Source organism: Brassica napus, chromosome C7 (genome assembly GCF_020379485.1).
Source record: "Brassica napus cultivar Da-Ae chromosome C7, Da-Ae, whole genome shotgun sequence".
Lineage (NCBI taxonomy): Eukaryota > Viridiplantae > Streptophyta > Magnoliopsida > Brassicales > Brassicaceae > Brassica > Brassica napus.
Window position 1 is genome coordinate 8,731,212 of NC_063450.1, and position 15,234 is coordinate 8,746,445.

Genomic DNA, 15,234 nt, shown 5'->3' on the forward strand with positions numbered 1-15,234 from the left:
AAAGACAGGCCCTTCATCTAAAGCAGTCCCGGGTTCTAGAGTTTTTCCAACCAGCACTCGTAAGGTGACGAATTTTCGGTCACCTCAAGGATCTTTTCCTTAGCCTGTTTGAGCTGGAACTGCCAAGGGATTGGAAACACCCTGACAGTCCAGCGCCTCAAAGAGATTCGCTCGCGTTTCTCTCCCGACATCTTGTTTCTAATGGAGACTAAAAACACTGATGAAAAAGTTCTCCGTTTGTACCAAAACTCGTTGTATAAGCATCACTTCTCTGTCCCCCCCACTGGTGTTAGTGGTGGGCTGATGTTATCTTGGAAAGAGGATATTAATGTGGAGATTCTATATTCATCGTGTAATATCATTGATACCCACATTCAAGCCAAAAAGGCCTCCTTCTTTGCATCATTTATCTACGGAGCTCCAAAGATGGAAGATCGCCCAACATTCTGGAACAAACTTATAGAACTCGGCAAGAACCGTAACGATGCTTGGCTCGTTACCGGCGACTTCAACGACCTGCTTGACAACACCGAGAAACTAGGCGGACCTCTCCGCTGGGAAGGTTCCTTCCTGGCTTTCCGTAGCTTTGTGTCACAAATGGGCCTTTGGGACCTTCCACATGCGGGAAACCAACTCTCTTGGAGAGGTATGCGCTATCAGCACTTCATCCAATCCCGCCTTGATCGCGCTATGTCCAATTGCTCATGGTCTGAGAAGTTTCCATCTGGTCGGAGCGTCTATCTACGCTTTGAGGGTTCGGACCATCGTCCTCTCCTCACCTTGTTTGACCAGTCTAAAAGCCTAAAAAAGGGCTCCTTCCGGTTCGACAGGAGACTGCGCTCAAAGCCAGAAGTCAGAGAGCTGGTAAAAAATCATTGGCCTCATCCCTAGCAGGAATCAGTCATATCTAAAACTAGCAGGATTAGAGCCAAGATCATTGAGTGGACGAAGGCACAAAATGAGAAAAGCAATGAAATTATCAGAGCGGCTCAACTCATTCTCGAAGAAGCACTCTCTGCCCCTTCCCCGGATACTGATCTAATTGCCTCGACTACATCCAAGCTTGAAAAGGCATACCGCGAGGAAGAAGAATACTGGAAGCAGCGTAGTCGCATCCAATGGCTACAAAGTGGGGATCACAACTCGTCTTTCTTTCATGCCATTACCAGAGGCAGAAGAAAAATCAATGCCTTCTCTATCCTTAAGGATGAACATGGCGCTATCTATGAGACTGAAGAAGACATAGTGGCAACTATCTCAAAGTACTACCAGTCTATCTTCACAACCTCGGGCGCTGACTGCATCGAAACCGTTGAAGAAGCTCTCTCTCTCCCTGCATCACGTCAGCGATGAACTCTGATCTCATCGCTCTCCCGGACAGAGAAGAGGTCAAGGCTGCTGTACTCGCCATTCATGCTGATAAAGCTCTGGGCCCTGACGGATTTTCCGCTGCTTCTACCACTCCTATTGGGATATCATTGGTGAGGATATTTACCGGGACATCCGGGAATTTTTTGAGACAGGGTACCTCCACCATAGGCAGAACGAAACCCATATTCGGCTTATCCCGAGAATCACCTGCCCGAGGAAGGTGGCTGACTACCGCCCGATTGCGCTTTGCACAACCCACTACAAGATCATTGCTAAGATAATGACGAAGCGTCTTCAGCCGTTTCTGCCACACATCATCTCGCCACACCAATCTGCGTTCGTGCCTAAAAGGGCGATTGGAGACAACGTCCTTATTACTCACGAGATCCTCCATTATCTCAAGACATCAAAGGCTAAGGTGCGATGCTCCATGGCGGTGAAAACTGACATGAGTAAGGCCTATGATAGAATCGAATGGTCCTTTCTCGAAGCGTACTTAGAAGATTGGGTTTTCACGAGACTTGGATTTCTTGGACCATGATGTGTGTGACCTCGGTGTCATATTCTTTCCTGGTGAACGGGGCTCCCCAGGGTCGTGTTTCACCTTCCCGAGGTCTCCGGCAAGGTGATCCGCTCTCCCCGTACCTCTTTATTCTGTGTACGGAGGTTCTCTCGGGACTGTGCACCAAGGCACAAAATCTGGGCTTGCTGACTGGAGTTAAAGTGGCACGAAACAGCCCTGCGATAAACCACCTACTTTTCGCCGACGACACTATGTTCTTCATGAGATCAGACGCCCAAAGCTGCGCGCAACTAGTGTCTCTCCTCAACAAATATGAGAAAGCGTCAGGCCAATGCATAAATGCCACTAAGTCCGCTATCACTTTCTCCTCCAAGACGTCTTCCCACACAAAGCTTCGAGTTAAGCGCCAACTAACAAAAGAGAAGGAGGGAGGTAACGGAAAGTATCTCAGGCTGCTCGAGCACTTTGGTAGAAGAAAGCGGGACATTTTTAACTCCATCTTAGATCGGATTAGACAAAGAGTTATCAGCTGGACCACAAGGTTCTTATCTGGTGCGGAAAAGCAAGTTCTCCTCCAATCGGTTCTCTCCGCTTTACCCGCATACGCTATGTCATGCTTCTTGCTCCCAGCCTCCCTTTGTAAGCAAATAAAATCTTTACTTACTCGTTTTTGGTGGGATGCTAACCCGGAAAAGAGAAAAATGTGTTGGGTAGCTTGGTCTAAGCTTACTCTCCCAAAAAACCTTGGAGGTCTTGGATTTAGAGATATTGAGTGTTTTAACCAGGCCCTTCTAGCAAAAATTTCTTGGCGCCTTGTGCAGGATCCGAATTCTCTCCTTGGCCAGACCCTGTTAGGAAAATATTGCCACTCTGATCCCTTCCTTAGGGCTTCAAGCTCGACCTCAGGCTCCCACGGATGGAGAGGGATTCTCTGGGGCCGTGATCTTCTCTTGACAGGTCTCGGATGGACAGTAGGCAATGGAACGTCTGTGAAAGTGTGGGAGGACCCGTGGCTGTCAAACCTCTCTCCGTCTATTCCAATGGGGCCTCCAACCCTCCAAAACCGGAACATGCGAGTCCATGAACTCATTCTCCCACACTCAAAAGAATGGAACATTCAAGCTATCCGCCAACACTTGCCTCTCTATGAGGATCTCATCCTACAACTCATCCCTAGTTCCCTGAACAAGGAGGACGAGTTGGTATGGCTGTTTGAAAAATCAGGTTCTTACACTTCGAAGTCAGGCTACGCCCTCTCCAGAATCACTTCTTACCCCCACAACATTGATCCCTTCTCCTGGAAAAAAACCATTTGGAACCTTAAGACTTCTCCAAAGCTAAGGTCCTTTCTTTGGAAGATCAAAAGTGCGGCGCTTCCAGTTGGCTCTGCTCTCCTAACAAGAGGCATACAAGTCGATCCTAGATGCAAACGATGTGGAGAGGTTGAGACTCCTATCCACCTACTCTTGACATGTACTTTCTCTGCCCGTGTATGGGATCTTATTCCGGCCCTGAACAAACCAGACCCTAGCTCCGACCTCTCCATCTCTGAGCTTCTACTCTGTTGCACTACAATGACCAACCTCCCACCTACCGGCCTGGCCTCCACTCCGGTCGCCCCCTGGGTTCTTTGGCATCTCTGGAAGAACAGGAACCAACTTGTCTTCGACAACAAGTCTTGGTCTGAAGCAGAGATAACTCTGAAAGTTTTGAAAGATGCTAGGTCCTGGGAAGAAGCCTCTCAAGCCCCTGTTAAGACTTGCTCTCCACGCAACCGGCCTCCTCTACCGTAGCAACCCTCTACTGGATATGCTTGCTTCACAGATGGAACCTGGGACCCCAACTCAAGAAACAGTGGACAAGGCTGGGACACGACCCAATGGTGTCTCTGTTGAACACCGATCTTCAAACCGCTCCCATGTCGCTTCACCCCTGGTTGCTGAAGCCCTTGCGGTAAAGGCTGCTCTACTTGACGCAGTCGCTCACGGATTCTTTCGGTTGAATGTTTTCTCTGAATCGAAATCCCTCGTCAACCTTCTCAACTCGTCCTCTTCAACAATTGAGCTGCATAGCTTACTGTTTGATATTAGGGTTGTAAGTTGCAGGTTCGAAGTTATCTCATTTGGTTTTATTCCACGTTTAAACAATGTTAAAGCATACTCTCTTGCTAAATCTGCTATGTTTTCCCTTGTAAAACCTCCCCGTGGGGAGTAACTCTTTTTCTTAATGATAATCACTTGTTCGTTCAAAAAAAAAGATTTGGTAGAAGCTTACACGGGGTTCTTGCAGAGAAGATATACACACAACTGGTCGTCCATTGTCTTGATCATTCAATTGGCTTTACCGAGCCTGGCCAACATTTATGTACCCGATATGTCTTTAAACCGTTATACACACGATTTGGAGGGAGCAGAATCATCGACATCATGGAGAGATTCCAATTTTTCAACTAACTCTTAAACAACTCATTGACAAAACTGTTAAAAATGTTCTCAGCTTATGAAGCGATACGACAATAAAAGATTTGAAAACATTCTTTTATTTTGGTTTGGTAGTAGATAATTCATGTGTATATAATTTTTTAAAATATGATACATTTAATATATTAACTGTTTTTTGGAATATTTAACATTTATTAGAAAATATTTATTTAGCTGCAATTTACCAGAAAATACACTAGTAACTAGGGTCGGTCCGCGCTACCCGCGAAATTTGGATTACGTGTCCTTTCCATTTGAACAGAATTGTAAAAGCATTGTTAGATAGGTATTGTCTAGTTTGTGTTGATTGTTTCTGTATGAGATATTTGAAAGAGGTGGTGACTTCAAGTCGTTAGACATGTAATAAGTTCAAAAGTATGTTGGCTGTATTTTATAGGGTCATTTGAAACATTGAGCTATTACTTTTGTTAATGTGGCCTTGTATGAGCTTGTCAATTGTATGTAACGTTTTTGAGTAGCCGAATATGTTGTTGGATCAAAATTTTTTTTGGTTTTGTTATGTCTGTATTGTTTTAGCTATATCTTATTGATCAAGCAATCAATGAATTTTACATTATTTTAGTGCAGCGTATTCTTGCCAAATAGTGTATTTATACGGATGTTTTTAAGCAAATTGCATATGTTTCCATTTGTTGTCGTTTTTTTTTATCTACTTTTTTTTCCAGAAACTATCTATACTATTTAAGAATATAAAGTTAAAGAGATTTGTAGTAAAGCTATACTCACTCAAATTTTGATGATGAAAGAAACTTCACCTTACTTAAATAATCTTACTTCGTCCCAAACATGTTTATAATTTATAGACAGCTTTCATGTTCCTCGGTTCATGCAAGTTTGATAAAGAGAAAGAGCAATCGAGAGATAACAATAGAAGAAGTAGAGTGAGGTTTTCTCCTTTGAGTTTTGTACCTTTAACTTCGAAGTCTTAAACTCAATGCTAATTGAATCTTATTTTTGGTCTCAGCGGAATCAGAATGGCTCAGGCTGGTGGTAAAAGGAGAAGACAGATAGACTTCATCAGCAACAGTCCAGCGCCACCACTTGTGTTGTGGTTTTGAGTTTACTCGGAGCTCAAAGAGTGAAGCTCTGTGATTTTTCATATGAGGATCGATGATGATGATGGAGCTCTTATGCTCAGCAATGAGGAGTCAATAGGATAAGTCGTGAGGGGCATGCCAGTGAGTGATGAAACCGTCGGGCTGTAGCTTAGTGAAGAAGAAGAAGAGCTCATGGAGAGATTAAATTTGCCGGTACACCCATACTTGCAAATCCCACATTGCGGAAAATGGCTGCATTGCTACCACGGAGCTGTTTCTCTAGAACCAAAAATGAATTCCGGATAGAAAAATAGAGATTCATGACCAAATAAATTTTTTCATAATTAAAAAAAAAGAATAAAAAAGCATGGTTTGATTGCTAATTAACTCTAGTAGAAAAAATGGGAGAATAAGCCTACCAAGACAAAGAAACAAAAAATCAAAGAAGCATTATTGTTATAGTTTCTGAAGCATCAGATTATTTCAATAGAGATGAGCATCCTCTATGAGGGAAGATTATGACCCTACAAGTTACATTGTAGAATTAACTTAGAAGTGTTTTCTTGTGAACTTCAGACTTACAAACTAAATTCTATCTGTAATAAAACATAAATGGAACACAAACATAACAACATACAAATACAAAGAAGCAAAAAAGTGACTGCTAGCTTTTCCGTAAAAGAATTAATTTGTTTCCAAGTTGGTTTATCTAAAGATGTTCAGTAGTGAACTTTTCTCCCAAAACCAAAAACAGAACAAAAGATATACCACAGTAAGCAAATCAAAATGAAAACCTATAATTTAGTAACTCAGACAGATTCCATCTACAAAAAAACCCACTTTTTAAAAAAGAACTTCAAAACCAAAACTATTCGTCCAACATCTAAATTTCTACAAAACATTTCCTAAAGAGAAAGAGTAATGTTTTTTTTGTGTCAGGTGTTTATTTATAAAGGCTTTATTAGCCAGATATAGAATAATGTTTTTTATACCTGAAGCGATCATGTCTAAGTTTGCTAGTTCCGTCTACTATGTTCTGATTGCGAAGAAGATGATGCATATTTTGGTGAATAAACATTGATTAATCTGAAGTTATAGTAAAATATTTTAACATGATTTATATGTATAAAATAACTTATATATAAAATAAATGATAGTAAAATAAATCAGGAAAAATATTTAATAAAAATACAGTAACCTTCTCTAAAATTAAATAAATTATATATAAAAACAATATTTAAAACAAAAATCTAAAATTAATGTGTAAATTTTATCTTACAACACCTAATTGGTTATTTGATATATACTGTTTATTTAGTCTTTAAAAATAATAATAAAAAATATTCAGTCATTTATTTTAGAGAAAATGACTAGGATAGCATTAAAAAAGTTTTTGTCACAAATATAGTCTCTAAGAATAAAAATGACCAAAATAGCATTTAATGTTTTATCAAAAGAGATAAATATACACTTATACCCCAATGGTAAATTAATTTAGACATTAAGATTTAGAGTTAAGGGGTGGAGTTTAGGATTTAGGGTTTAGGGTTTAGGGTTTAGGATTTAGGGTTTAGAGTTTAGGGTTTAGAGTTTAGGGGTGGGGTTTTGGGTTTAGAGTTTAGGGTTTAGAGTTTAGGGGTGGGGTAGGGTTTAGAGTTAAGAAGTGGGGTTTAGGATTTAGGGTTTACGGTTTAGGGTTTAGGATTTAGGGTTTAGGGTTTAAAGTTTAGGGGTGGGATTTATGATTTATGGTTTAGAGTTAAGGGGTGGGGTTTAGGATTTAGGGTTTAGGGTTTAGGATTTAGGGTTTAGGGTTTAGTGTTTAGGTTTTAGGGTTTAGAGTTGGGAAGTGGGGTTTTGGGATAAAATTTCAAATTTTGAAAAATAAAAATTAAATTAAATTTTTCAAAAGATAAAATGCTATTTTGGTCATTTTAGTTTTTGAGGACTATTTTGTGATATAAACTTAGAAATGTGCTATTTTGGAGATTTGCCCTTTATTTTATTTAAATATTAATAACTAATATTATATTTTCATTACGTTTTTCTTAAAAATAATTTCCTATTGCTGCAAATCATATATTCATTTTTGCAATATTTAAATCACTAATTTTAAAATAAAATATGTAAGAAAAAAAACTAAAATTAAATTCAAAAATATATACATATTATAAATAATCAATGTTTTGATTGTTAAACCTAACCACAACAATAAAAAAAACACTCTATTCTACTTACTATATATACATAGATATATATATATATATATATATATATATATATATATATATATATATATATTTGATACAAACATTTAAGAAAATGTATAACAACTACAATCATGAAAATCATTTCATGCTAATACAAACTTCTGATCTCTAATGAAACTAATAAAGAATTTAAAATAATTTTAGTTAGACAAGTGAGAATGAGATGAGATTGTGTTATCATTAAAAAAAAAAGACTATTACAAAAAGGAAATAATACTAACTACAAAAAGTATTTGCCGAAGTCCAAGGTCTACATCGTATCGATGAGATAGGCAATAAATATTACATATTGGGCTAGCGTAATAGGCCTGTGACATAAAAGCTCATCAAACAGACCTGAGACTGTAGATGTTTCTAACAGAGAGCTCAAGACCAACCATGGACACAAGGAAGAGCTCTCATGTATTCTTCTACTTCCTTCTTGGTTTTGGTCTCTCCATCACAGCTTTAAACTCAGTGCATAAGAAGCTTGAAAACAGAGTCTTCACTTACCAAGACGTACTCGTATCCAAGAACTTGATGCATGAATGGATGGATAAGCCTGGATGGATGAATGGAAAGCTTGAAGATGAACCAGAAGCTGGAGTGGAACATGCTGACCTTATTTTTGCTGTGAAAATCATGTTAAACAAGCTGGAAAAGATGTGATCAGACTCATGGATGACTTAGGCTTTTTTCTCAGCCTAAAAGAAGATCAATATCCAAGTTGAGGATCCATTCTCTCTTTCTGAATGGACAGCCACGAAATTCAAGTCAAGAAGTCAGCCAAAATTATTATTATTGAGTTTTTAAGAAAATTTTAGTTTTAATTAAGTTTTTCTCATTTTTCTACAATTTTAGGACTTTTTTACTTTCTTCTTCTTCTCTACTTAAACTCTCTTTTGTTTCAGAACAAAACATTTCACCATTTTTATAAAAATCTCTCTAAATCTGTGAATCCTTTGTTCATCTTTGAACATCGATTGCTAGGAGTTCATTCTCTGCAAGCAAAACCTGTCTTTGATTGAAATCAAAGTTCATTCTCTTGATCAAAGACACATCTAAACAAGATCTTGTCAATCCATAGATCATTTCCGAAGATCATCCCATCAAACAATCTATCTCCATCAAAATCAATCCATATCACTCTCAAACCATCAGATCTTCATTCAAAAAAATCAGGGACAATTGAATCTCCTCACCAGGGATTCATCAAGTGGTATCAGAGCAGATCTGAAGGATCTTGATCAGGGTTTGATTCTAAAACTTCTCTCTTTGTTTTGGGAATATGTTTTCTATTCTCTGCATTTTTTTTTTCTCTGCAATTTTCTCAGAAATCTCTTATCTTTCTATATGTATAATCTGCAATAGGGCCAACCAGATTAAAAAAAAAACGAAAAAAAACAGAAAAGTTGAAGAGATATCCAACTTGGCTGAAGAGAAATTCAGCCAGCTGAAGAGAAATCCAGCCCTAGTGATAATGCCTCTTGCAAACAAAAATCTTGCAATCTGTCTATCTCTTTCTTCTGTTTTGGGGTTAAGGTTTGTTCTCTGAAGATTGATCTTTGTTTGTTGCTGAGCTACTGGATTCACAGAAAAAATACACAGAAAAATTCAGAGAGAAACACTTGAGAGTTTGTGAGACTTCGGCTATCTGTTATTGTGCTAATTTTTCTCGTTGAGATTGTAACATGAAACCATGGCTGGGGATGTCAGTAAAAGAAAGGAGGCACCAACTATGAAATTGAATAAATTTCAGATGGAAGCAATGATGTCTGAGATCATGAGAAGAATGAAAAACTATGAAAGAAACATGCTGATGATTTCTTTGATAATGTTTCTCAGGTTCAGAAGGAAGCTAGGACCAAAAGGAGTAGCCAGGATGTATCCAGTGCTACTAGACGTCCTGAGAGAAACCCACAGCCTGACCTATTCAGTTCCTCCACAAAGAGTTTGCTAGAAAAAAAGACGATACTTGTTAAGTAAAGAAAAATCGGGTTTTAACAAATCTGATTTGTTGCAGGAAAGGTCACGACCAGGGAGGCTGCTGGACACTCTTATTAGGAGGAGCAGAGGGCAATCTAAACAGTCCACAGAAGAAACAAAACCTGTCCATAGTCGTGATGATCATGAGTTGCTGCGGGGAGCTCTTAAGCGGATGAGTAGTCCCCAAAACATTACTGATATGTGTAACCAGATATTCAAGGATTTAGAGAAGGACAAAAGACAGAGCACACGACCTTCCTCAAAGGCTACTGACCCAAGGAATTGTAGCAAGCAGGAACAGATTATCCAAGAGCTGAAAAGAGAGCCATCTAATAAGGTAAGTAAATAATCTGAGACAGAAAATGAGTTTTCTCTTTTTTCTCCTTGGTCTGAACTTGTTATCAATAAAACCTGTGATGAACTAACTTATCTTGAACCGGTGCAACCGAATAGCATTGTCTCCATTTCTAAGGTCTCAGAAGAACACTCACCATAAATAGAACAAAAGAGTTTAACACGAGGTGAAGTGATGGAGCAACAGAGCAGCTTGGAGCTGAGCACAATTCCTAATTCTTTGTTCCCCAGCCTGCAAGAGCATTGTAAGGAACTTAATAAGATTATTTCAGTGCCTGGATTGTTTGTTTTGGTGTCTACTAAAGATGAAAAACGTTTTGGTCTAGAAAATGTGAAAGAATTTTGTGTTTCAAAATCTGTTTTTGGTAAACATGATTTTTCTTTTAAGAAATTTGAACCAGATAAATTTTCTGAAGAAAAAGGTTTTTCCTGTGATAGTGACATCAATCCTGGTCTTGTTTTGAGTTTTGATCTGTTTATGGAACACAACAAAAGCCTGGATTACCTTGAAAAGAGATTAGAGCTTATTCTGCAACAACCTGTTTTCTGTTCTAGAAAATCATTTGATTCATTTGTCTTCAAAGAAAATAGCTTTGTTCTGAGTTGTTCTAAGAATAAAATAGCCACTGGTTATTTGTTTTCTTCCTCACATGTCTGGAAAGAGTTTATGGTTAGGAATTTTCAGAAACCAAAATCACTTAGAGATGAAACCGATTTTATTTGTGATTCTGTTTTTAAACTTTGTATATTGGGTTCTGAATCTGATAAACCTTGGCATGTTTTGAGATCATTTCTTGAGAATTGTGTCGTTTTAAGCTTTGATGATATTCTTGTTTACAATACTTTCTTTGATAAGCATGCTGAGCCTTGGTTAAGTAATTCTCGGTTTGAACTTGATCTTTTGTGTTCTGAATATGAGGAACTTGTGCCTGTTCTAAAATTGTTCTTTAAGAACCATGTTATCTTGTGCCTTGATACCATTCTAGTGTACAATACTTACTTTGATATGCATCATCAAGGTCTGAAACATTTGCTGCATGATATAGGGAAAGAAAGTTTGGTTTTTGATCTGAACAAGGGCATGTGTTGCACTGATAATTCTGGATATCTAGTCTCTGTTTTGACTGTCCAGGAACAACAGGATCAGTCTCAAAGGAGAAAAAGCAAACACCATGCTTATCAGCCAGAGATTTGGAGATGGAAGTACTTGAGGAAAATGACTTCAAAACTCCAAGGAAGTTTATGTCCTAAATCTTACTTTGATGATGTTTTCATGCTTATTTTCTTATCATTTGTCTCACTTCTTACTTGTTTCCTTTTGATGTAGGAGTTATAGATTTGAGGACAAATCTTTTCAAAGGACGAGGGGATGATGCAACCATGGTTGAGCCAGATGATTATGCGACAAAGGATAAGCCTGGATGGATGAATGGAAAGCTTGAAGATGAACCAGAAGCTGGAGTGGAGCATGCTGACCTTATTTTTGCTGTGAAAATCATGTTAAACAAGCTGGAAAAGATGTGATCAGACTCATGGATGACTTAGGCCTCTTTCTCAGCCTAAAAGAAGATCAATATCCAAGTTGAGGATCCATTCTCTCTTTCTGAATGGACAGCCACGAAATTCAAGTCAAGAAGTCAGCCAAAATAATTATTATTGAGTTTTTAAGACAATTTTAGTTTTAATTAAGTTTTTTTTTTTCATTTTTCTACAATTTTAGAACTTTTCGATTTCCTTCTTCTTCTCTACGTAAACTCTCTTTTGTTTCAGAACAAAACATTTCACTTTTTTTTATAAAAATCTCCTTAAATCTGTGAATCATTTGTTCATCTTTGAACATCGATTGCTAGGAGTTCATTCTCTGCAAGCAAAACCTATCTTTGATTGAAATCAGAGTTCATTCTCTTGATCAAAGACACATCTAAACAAGATCTGGTCAATCCATAGATCATTTCTGAAGATCATCCCATCAAACAATCTATCTCCATCAAAATCAATCCATATCACTCTCAAACCATCAGATCTTCCTTCAAAAGAATCAGGGACAATTGAATCTCCTCACCAGGGATTCATCAGAACTTGAGCTCGGTTTCGGAACTCCACCATTTTTTCTTTTGCTCCGGCACGTGGATCCCGACCAGCACGTTCGCGTCTGCTCCACCCTGTTTTGAAAGAAGGAACCATTGTACGGAAAAAATGAGACTCAAAAGTTACAACAAAGCTTTCTTATGGTGCAATGGTGAAGTGAACTCAGATACAAACCTCTGCATGGTAAAGGCTAATGTTCCAACTTGGACTGAAAGAGTCCAAGAAGTTCATCAGAGCACCAGGTCTCTCAGGGAAGGTGAACTGACAAAGAACCTCTTATTCAACACTTGCTCTTCCACCCATCTGAACATATACTAAGTGTGGTTCACATATCACTTGCAACAATCAATGGGAGTTATTGCCTAAAGAGACGTACCAAGTAACACATGTGATCTCTTACTAAGTCCATGTTTGTGAGGTTCCTAGTTCAGAGCTGAAAAGATTCCATTCTCTTCTCTAGTGCTTTGAGCTCTCCGGGTGTGTGCACTCCAACACTAACATCAATACACAACACTGTCCGGATTAGAGGAAGAATAACAGCAACAACCTGGGGGAAAAAAGAGTATTCTCAGGAACAGACTTACCTTTACAGTACAACAAATTCCTTTTCACTTTTGGTGTCACTTACAGTAGAGAGTTTAATTTGATGTCGTTGCAAGACCGGATGAAACACGGTACATATTTTCTTTTTGTGATGCTGGTTGGTGGCTGAAACACATTTACAAATAAAACCTAATCAATAAACGACATTGCTCATAAAACTATATTTTTCTCAGATTTAAGAACTAATTTTTTTTAAAAAAAGGAAGCGACTTTAATCTAAAACAATATACATGCCATCATTGTCGTGATCAATGAAATGTTGATTCAATAAGGAAGGAAACTACCCAGCAATCCAGCATTCTTCTGTTCACATTAACCATGTTAGGAACAGTTCTATGAAAATATGAATAGAACAGCTAGGCAATGTTGACAGCAGGTCGACGGAATTAATATAACGCAACTATATGAGAAGTTCCAGAACAAACTCACCTTTGAATCCAGTAAGAGCAAATCAACACACATAAGTTCCCCACAGTGTTTAACATTCCTGACCTCCCAGAATCGCAGCAATCTGGAAGAACACCTACCGGACGTCAAATCAGAAAGAAGAACCTTGGATACACCGACTTGCAGACTATAATCAGATTGAGAGGATGGTTTTGAGAGGAGTAAGACTGACCTATTTATACTCATAGATACACCGACTTGCAGAAGTGAAACTCGCATTAAAGGCAAGATCGTGGCCGATGGAGTTAAGAATGAGTTTACTGCAACAAATCTGTAACTGTGGGCATTTGGTTTATGAAAGCGGAGACCAAACGACGCATCGACACCCTATGAAGATATTCATCACGTCGATATCATAATCTCAAACCATGGAATGGCTGTGAATAAAACTGTGATGAACTCTAGGATCAGATGGGAAGCAGAATAAAAGGGTTTGGGTTTCTCGCTATAAGGCATATTTATTAAACAGAACTAAAGCCCAGACAAAAAAGAAGCCCACACGTAGCACATACTTCCGTTAATAAAACACAGCGGTTTAATTACTGGACACGTGTCAGCTCCTGGTCGCACGACTTTCCTACGTGGAATCCTATGTGGCAGCTTCAGGAGTGAGTAAAACACTACTTTATATATAAACACTAGGAATTAATTTGCGCTACGCGCGAAACTATATTGATTTTCAAAAGTTAATTATCTAACTATTCTTAATGTTTTATATCAAATGATAATACTAAAATATATTTAAAATAATATTTACTTATTATTTATTTTATTTACATTTTTCAAATAGATAGTTAATACTATATTTTTTCTATTATATTTTTTTATTATTTATTTCTTTTATATTGTATATTTACTTATACTAATATTACGCTTGATGTTTAATGTAATATTCTTATTTCTTATATTGTATATTTACTTATTGTTTAAATTTTTTATTATATTTTTTATTTATTTATTCTAATATTTTTGTTTTTATATTAAATAAAATTACTACGATAAATGTTTAACAAAATATTTGTGTTTCTTGTACTGCATATTTCTTTATTATTTATTTTTTCTTATATTGCATATTTACTTATTCAAATATTACAATAGATGTTTAATGTAATATTTATATTTCTTATATTGTATATTTACAGGTTATTTGTTTTATTATAATTTTTTCAGATAGATGTTTAATTTATTTTTTATATTGTATATTTTCTTATTTTTATTTTTATTATATTGTATATTTACTTATTCTATTTTCTTGCTTTATATTAAATGATAATATTACGATAAGTGTTTAATGTAATATTTATATCTTATCGTGTATATTTTACTTATTATTTATTTTTATATTATACATTTACTTATAAAAATATTTGAAAATAATAAAAATGTAAAATTGTACATTTTTCAAATAAATGTTTAATGTAGTTTTTCCATTTCTTATATTTTATATTTACATGTTATTATTATTTTTTGAGAAAGGACTTTATTATATGTAATGGTAATATAATGATAAATGTTTAATGTAAGATTTCTATTTTTGATACTGTATATTTACTTTTCATTTATTTTAATATACAATTTTTTGATAGATGTTTAATGTAGTTTCATTTTATTTTTTATTTTTTCTTTTTCTTTTTAAATTATATATTTATTTATTTTAATATTATTATAGATGTTTAATGTAATATTTCTATTACTTATATTGTATATTTATTTATTATTTTTTAATATACATTTTTTAAATATATGTTTAATTTAGATTTTTCATTGAAATAGTTTATATTTACTTATTGTTTTATTTTTCTCATATTGTATAAATACATATTCTAATTTGTTGCATAATATCAAATTATATTATTATGATAGATGGTCAATCTAATATTTATATTTATTATATTATATATTTATTTTTTAAATAATTTTTCTTATATTATATATTTATTTATTTTAATATTTCGCTAGATGCTTATTGTAATATTTATATTTACTTACTATTTATTTTATTATACATTTTTCAGATCGATGTGTAATTTAGTTTTTCCATTTCTTATATTGAATATTTACTTATTATTTATTTT

The 15,234-nt window shown here is 36.1% G+C and overlaps 1 protein-coding gene and 1 long non-coding RNA gene across 16 annotated transcripts; one reads left to right on the top strand and one right to left on the bottom strand.

Moving 5' to 3' along the window:
* Nucleotides 1-7,938: 7,938 nt before the first annotated feature.
* Nucleotides 7,939-11,842, top strand: LOC106394425. Of its 8 annotated transcripts, none has more exons than XR_007326114.1 (5): nt 7,939-9,223; nt 9,527-9,632; nt 9,705-10,004; nt 10,121-10,266; nt 11,154-11,842. XR_007326114.1 is itself a non-coding variant. In XM_048762663.1 (5 exons), the coding sequence occupies exons 2-5, from the start codon at nt 9,162-9,164 to the stop codon at nt 10,136-10,138; spliced, it is 486 nt and encodes a 161-aa protein (XP_048618620.1). In that variant the 5' UTR covers nt 7,946-8,933; nt 9,053-9,161; the 3' UTR covers nt 10,139-11,842. The 8 variants fall into 8 exon arrangements, 6 of the variants coding, with proteins under 6 accessions (XP_048618617.1, XP_048618620.1, XP_048618618.1 ...); XM_048762663.1 differs by having other exon boundaries at nt 7,946-8,933; nt 9,053-9,223; nt 10,121-11,842; XM_048762660.1 differs by having other exon boundaries at nt 7,940-9,223; nt 10,121-11,842.
* A 93-nt stretch (nt 11,843-11,935) lies between these two features.
* On the bottom strand, nt 11,936-13,679 carry LOC106420937. 8 transcript variants are annotated; one of them, XR_007326117.1, is made up of 6 exons: nt 13,332-13,639; nt 12,943-13,223; nt 12,694-12,817; nt 12,486-12,603; nt 12,284-12,412; nt 11,936-12,183 (listed from the first exon to the last, which is right to left on the bottom strand). It is a non-coding gene; the product is annotated as an uncharacterized LOC106420937 (long non-coding RNA). The 8 variants fall into 8 exon arrangements; XR_007326118.1 differs by having other exon boundaries at nt 12,694-13,012; nt 13,142-13,235; nt 13,332-13,615; XR_001284096.3 differs by having other exon boundaries at nt 12,694-13,015; nt 13,142-13,235; nt 13,332-13,613.
* Nucleotides 13,680-15,234: the final 1,555 nt, after the last annotated feature.

Excerpts from the sequence above, each read along its gene's own strand:
- LOC106394425 (XM_048762657.1), top strand. The coding sequence starts at position 10,197 with ATGGAGCAACAGAGCAGCTTGGAGCTGAGCACAATTCCTAATTCTTTG.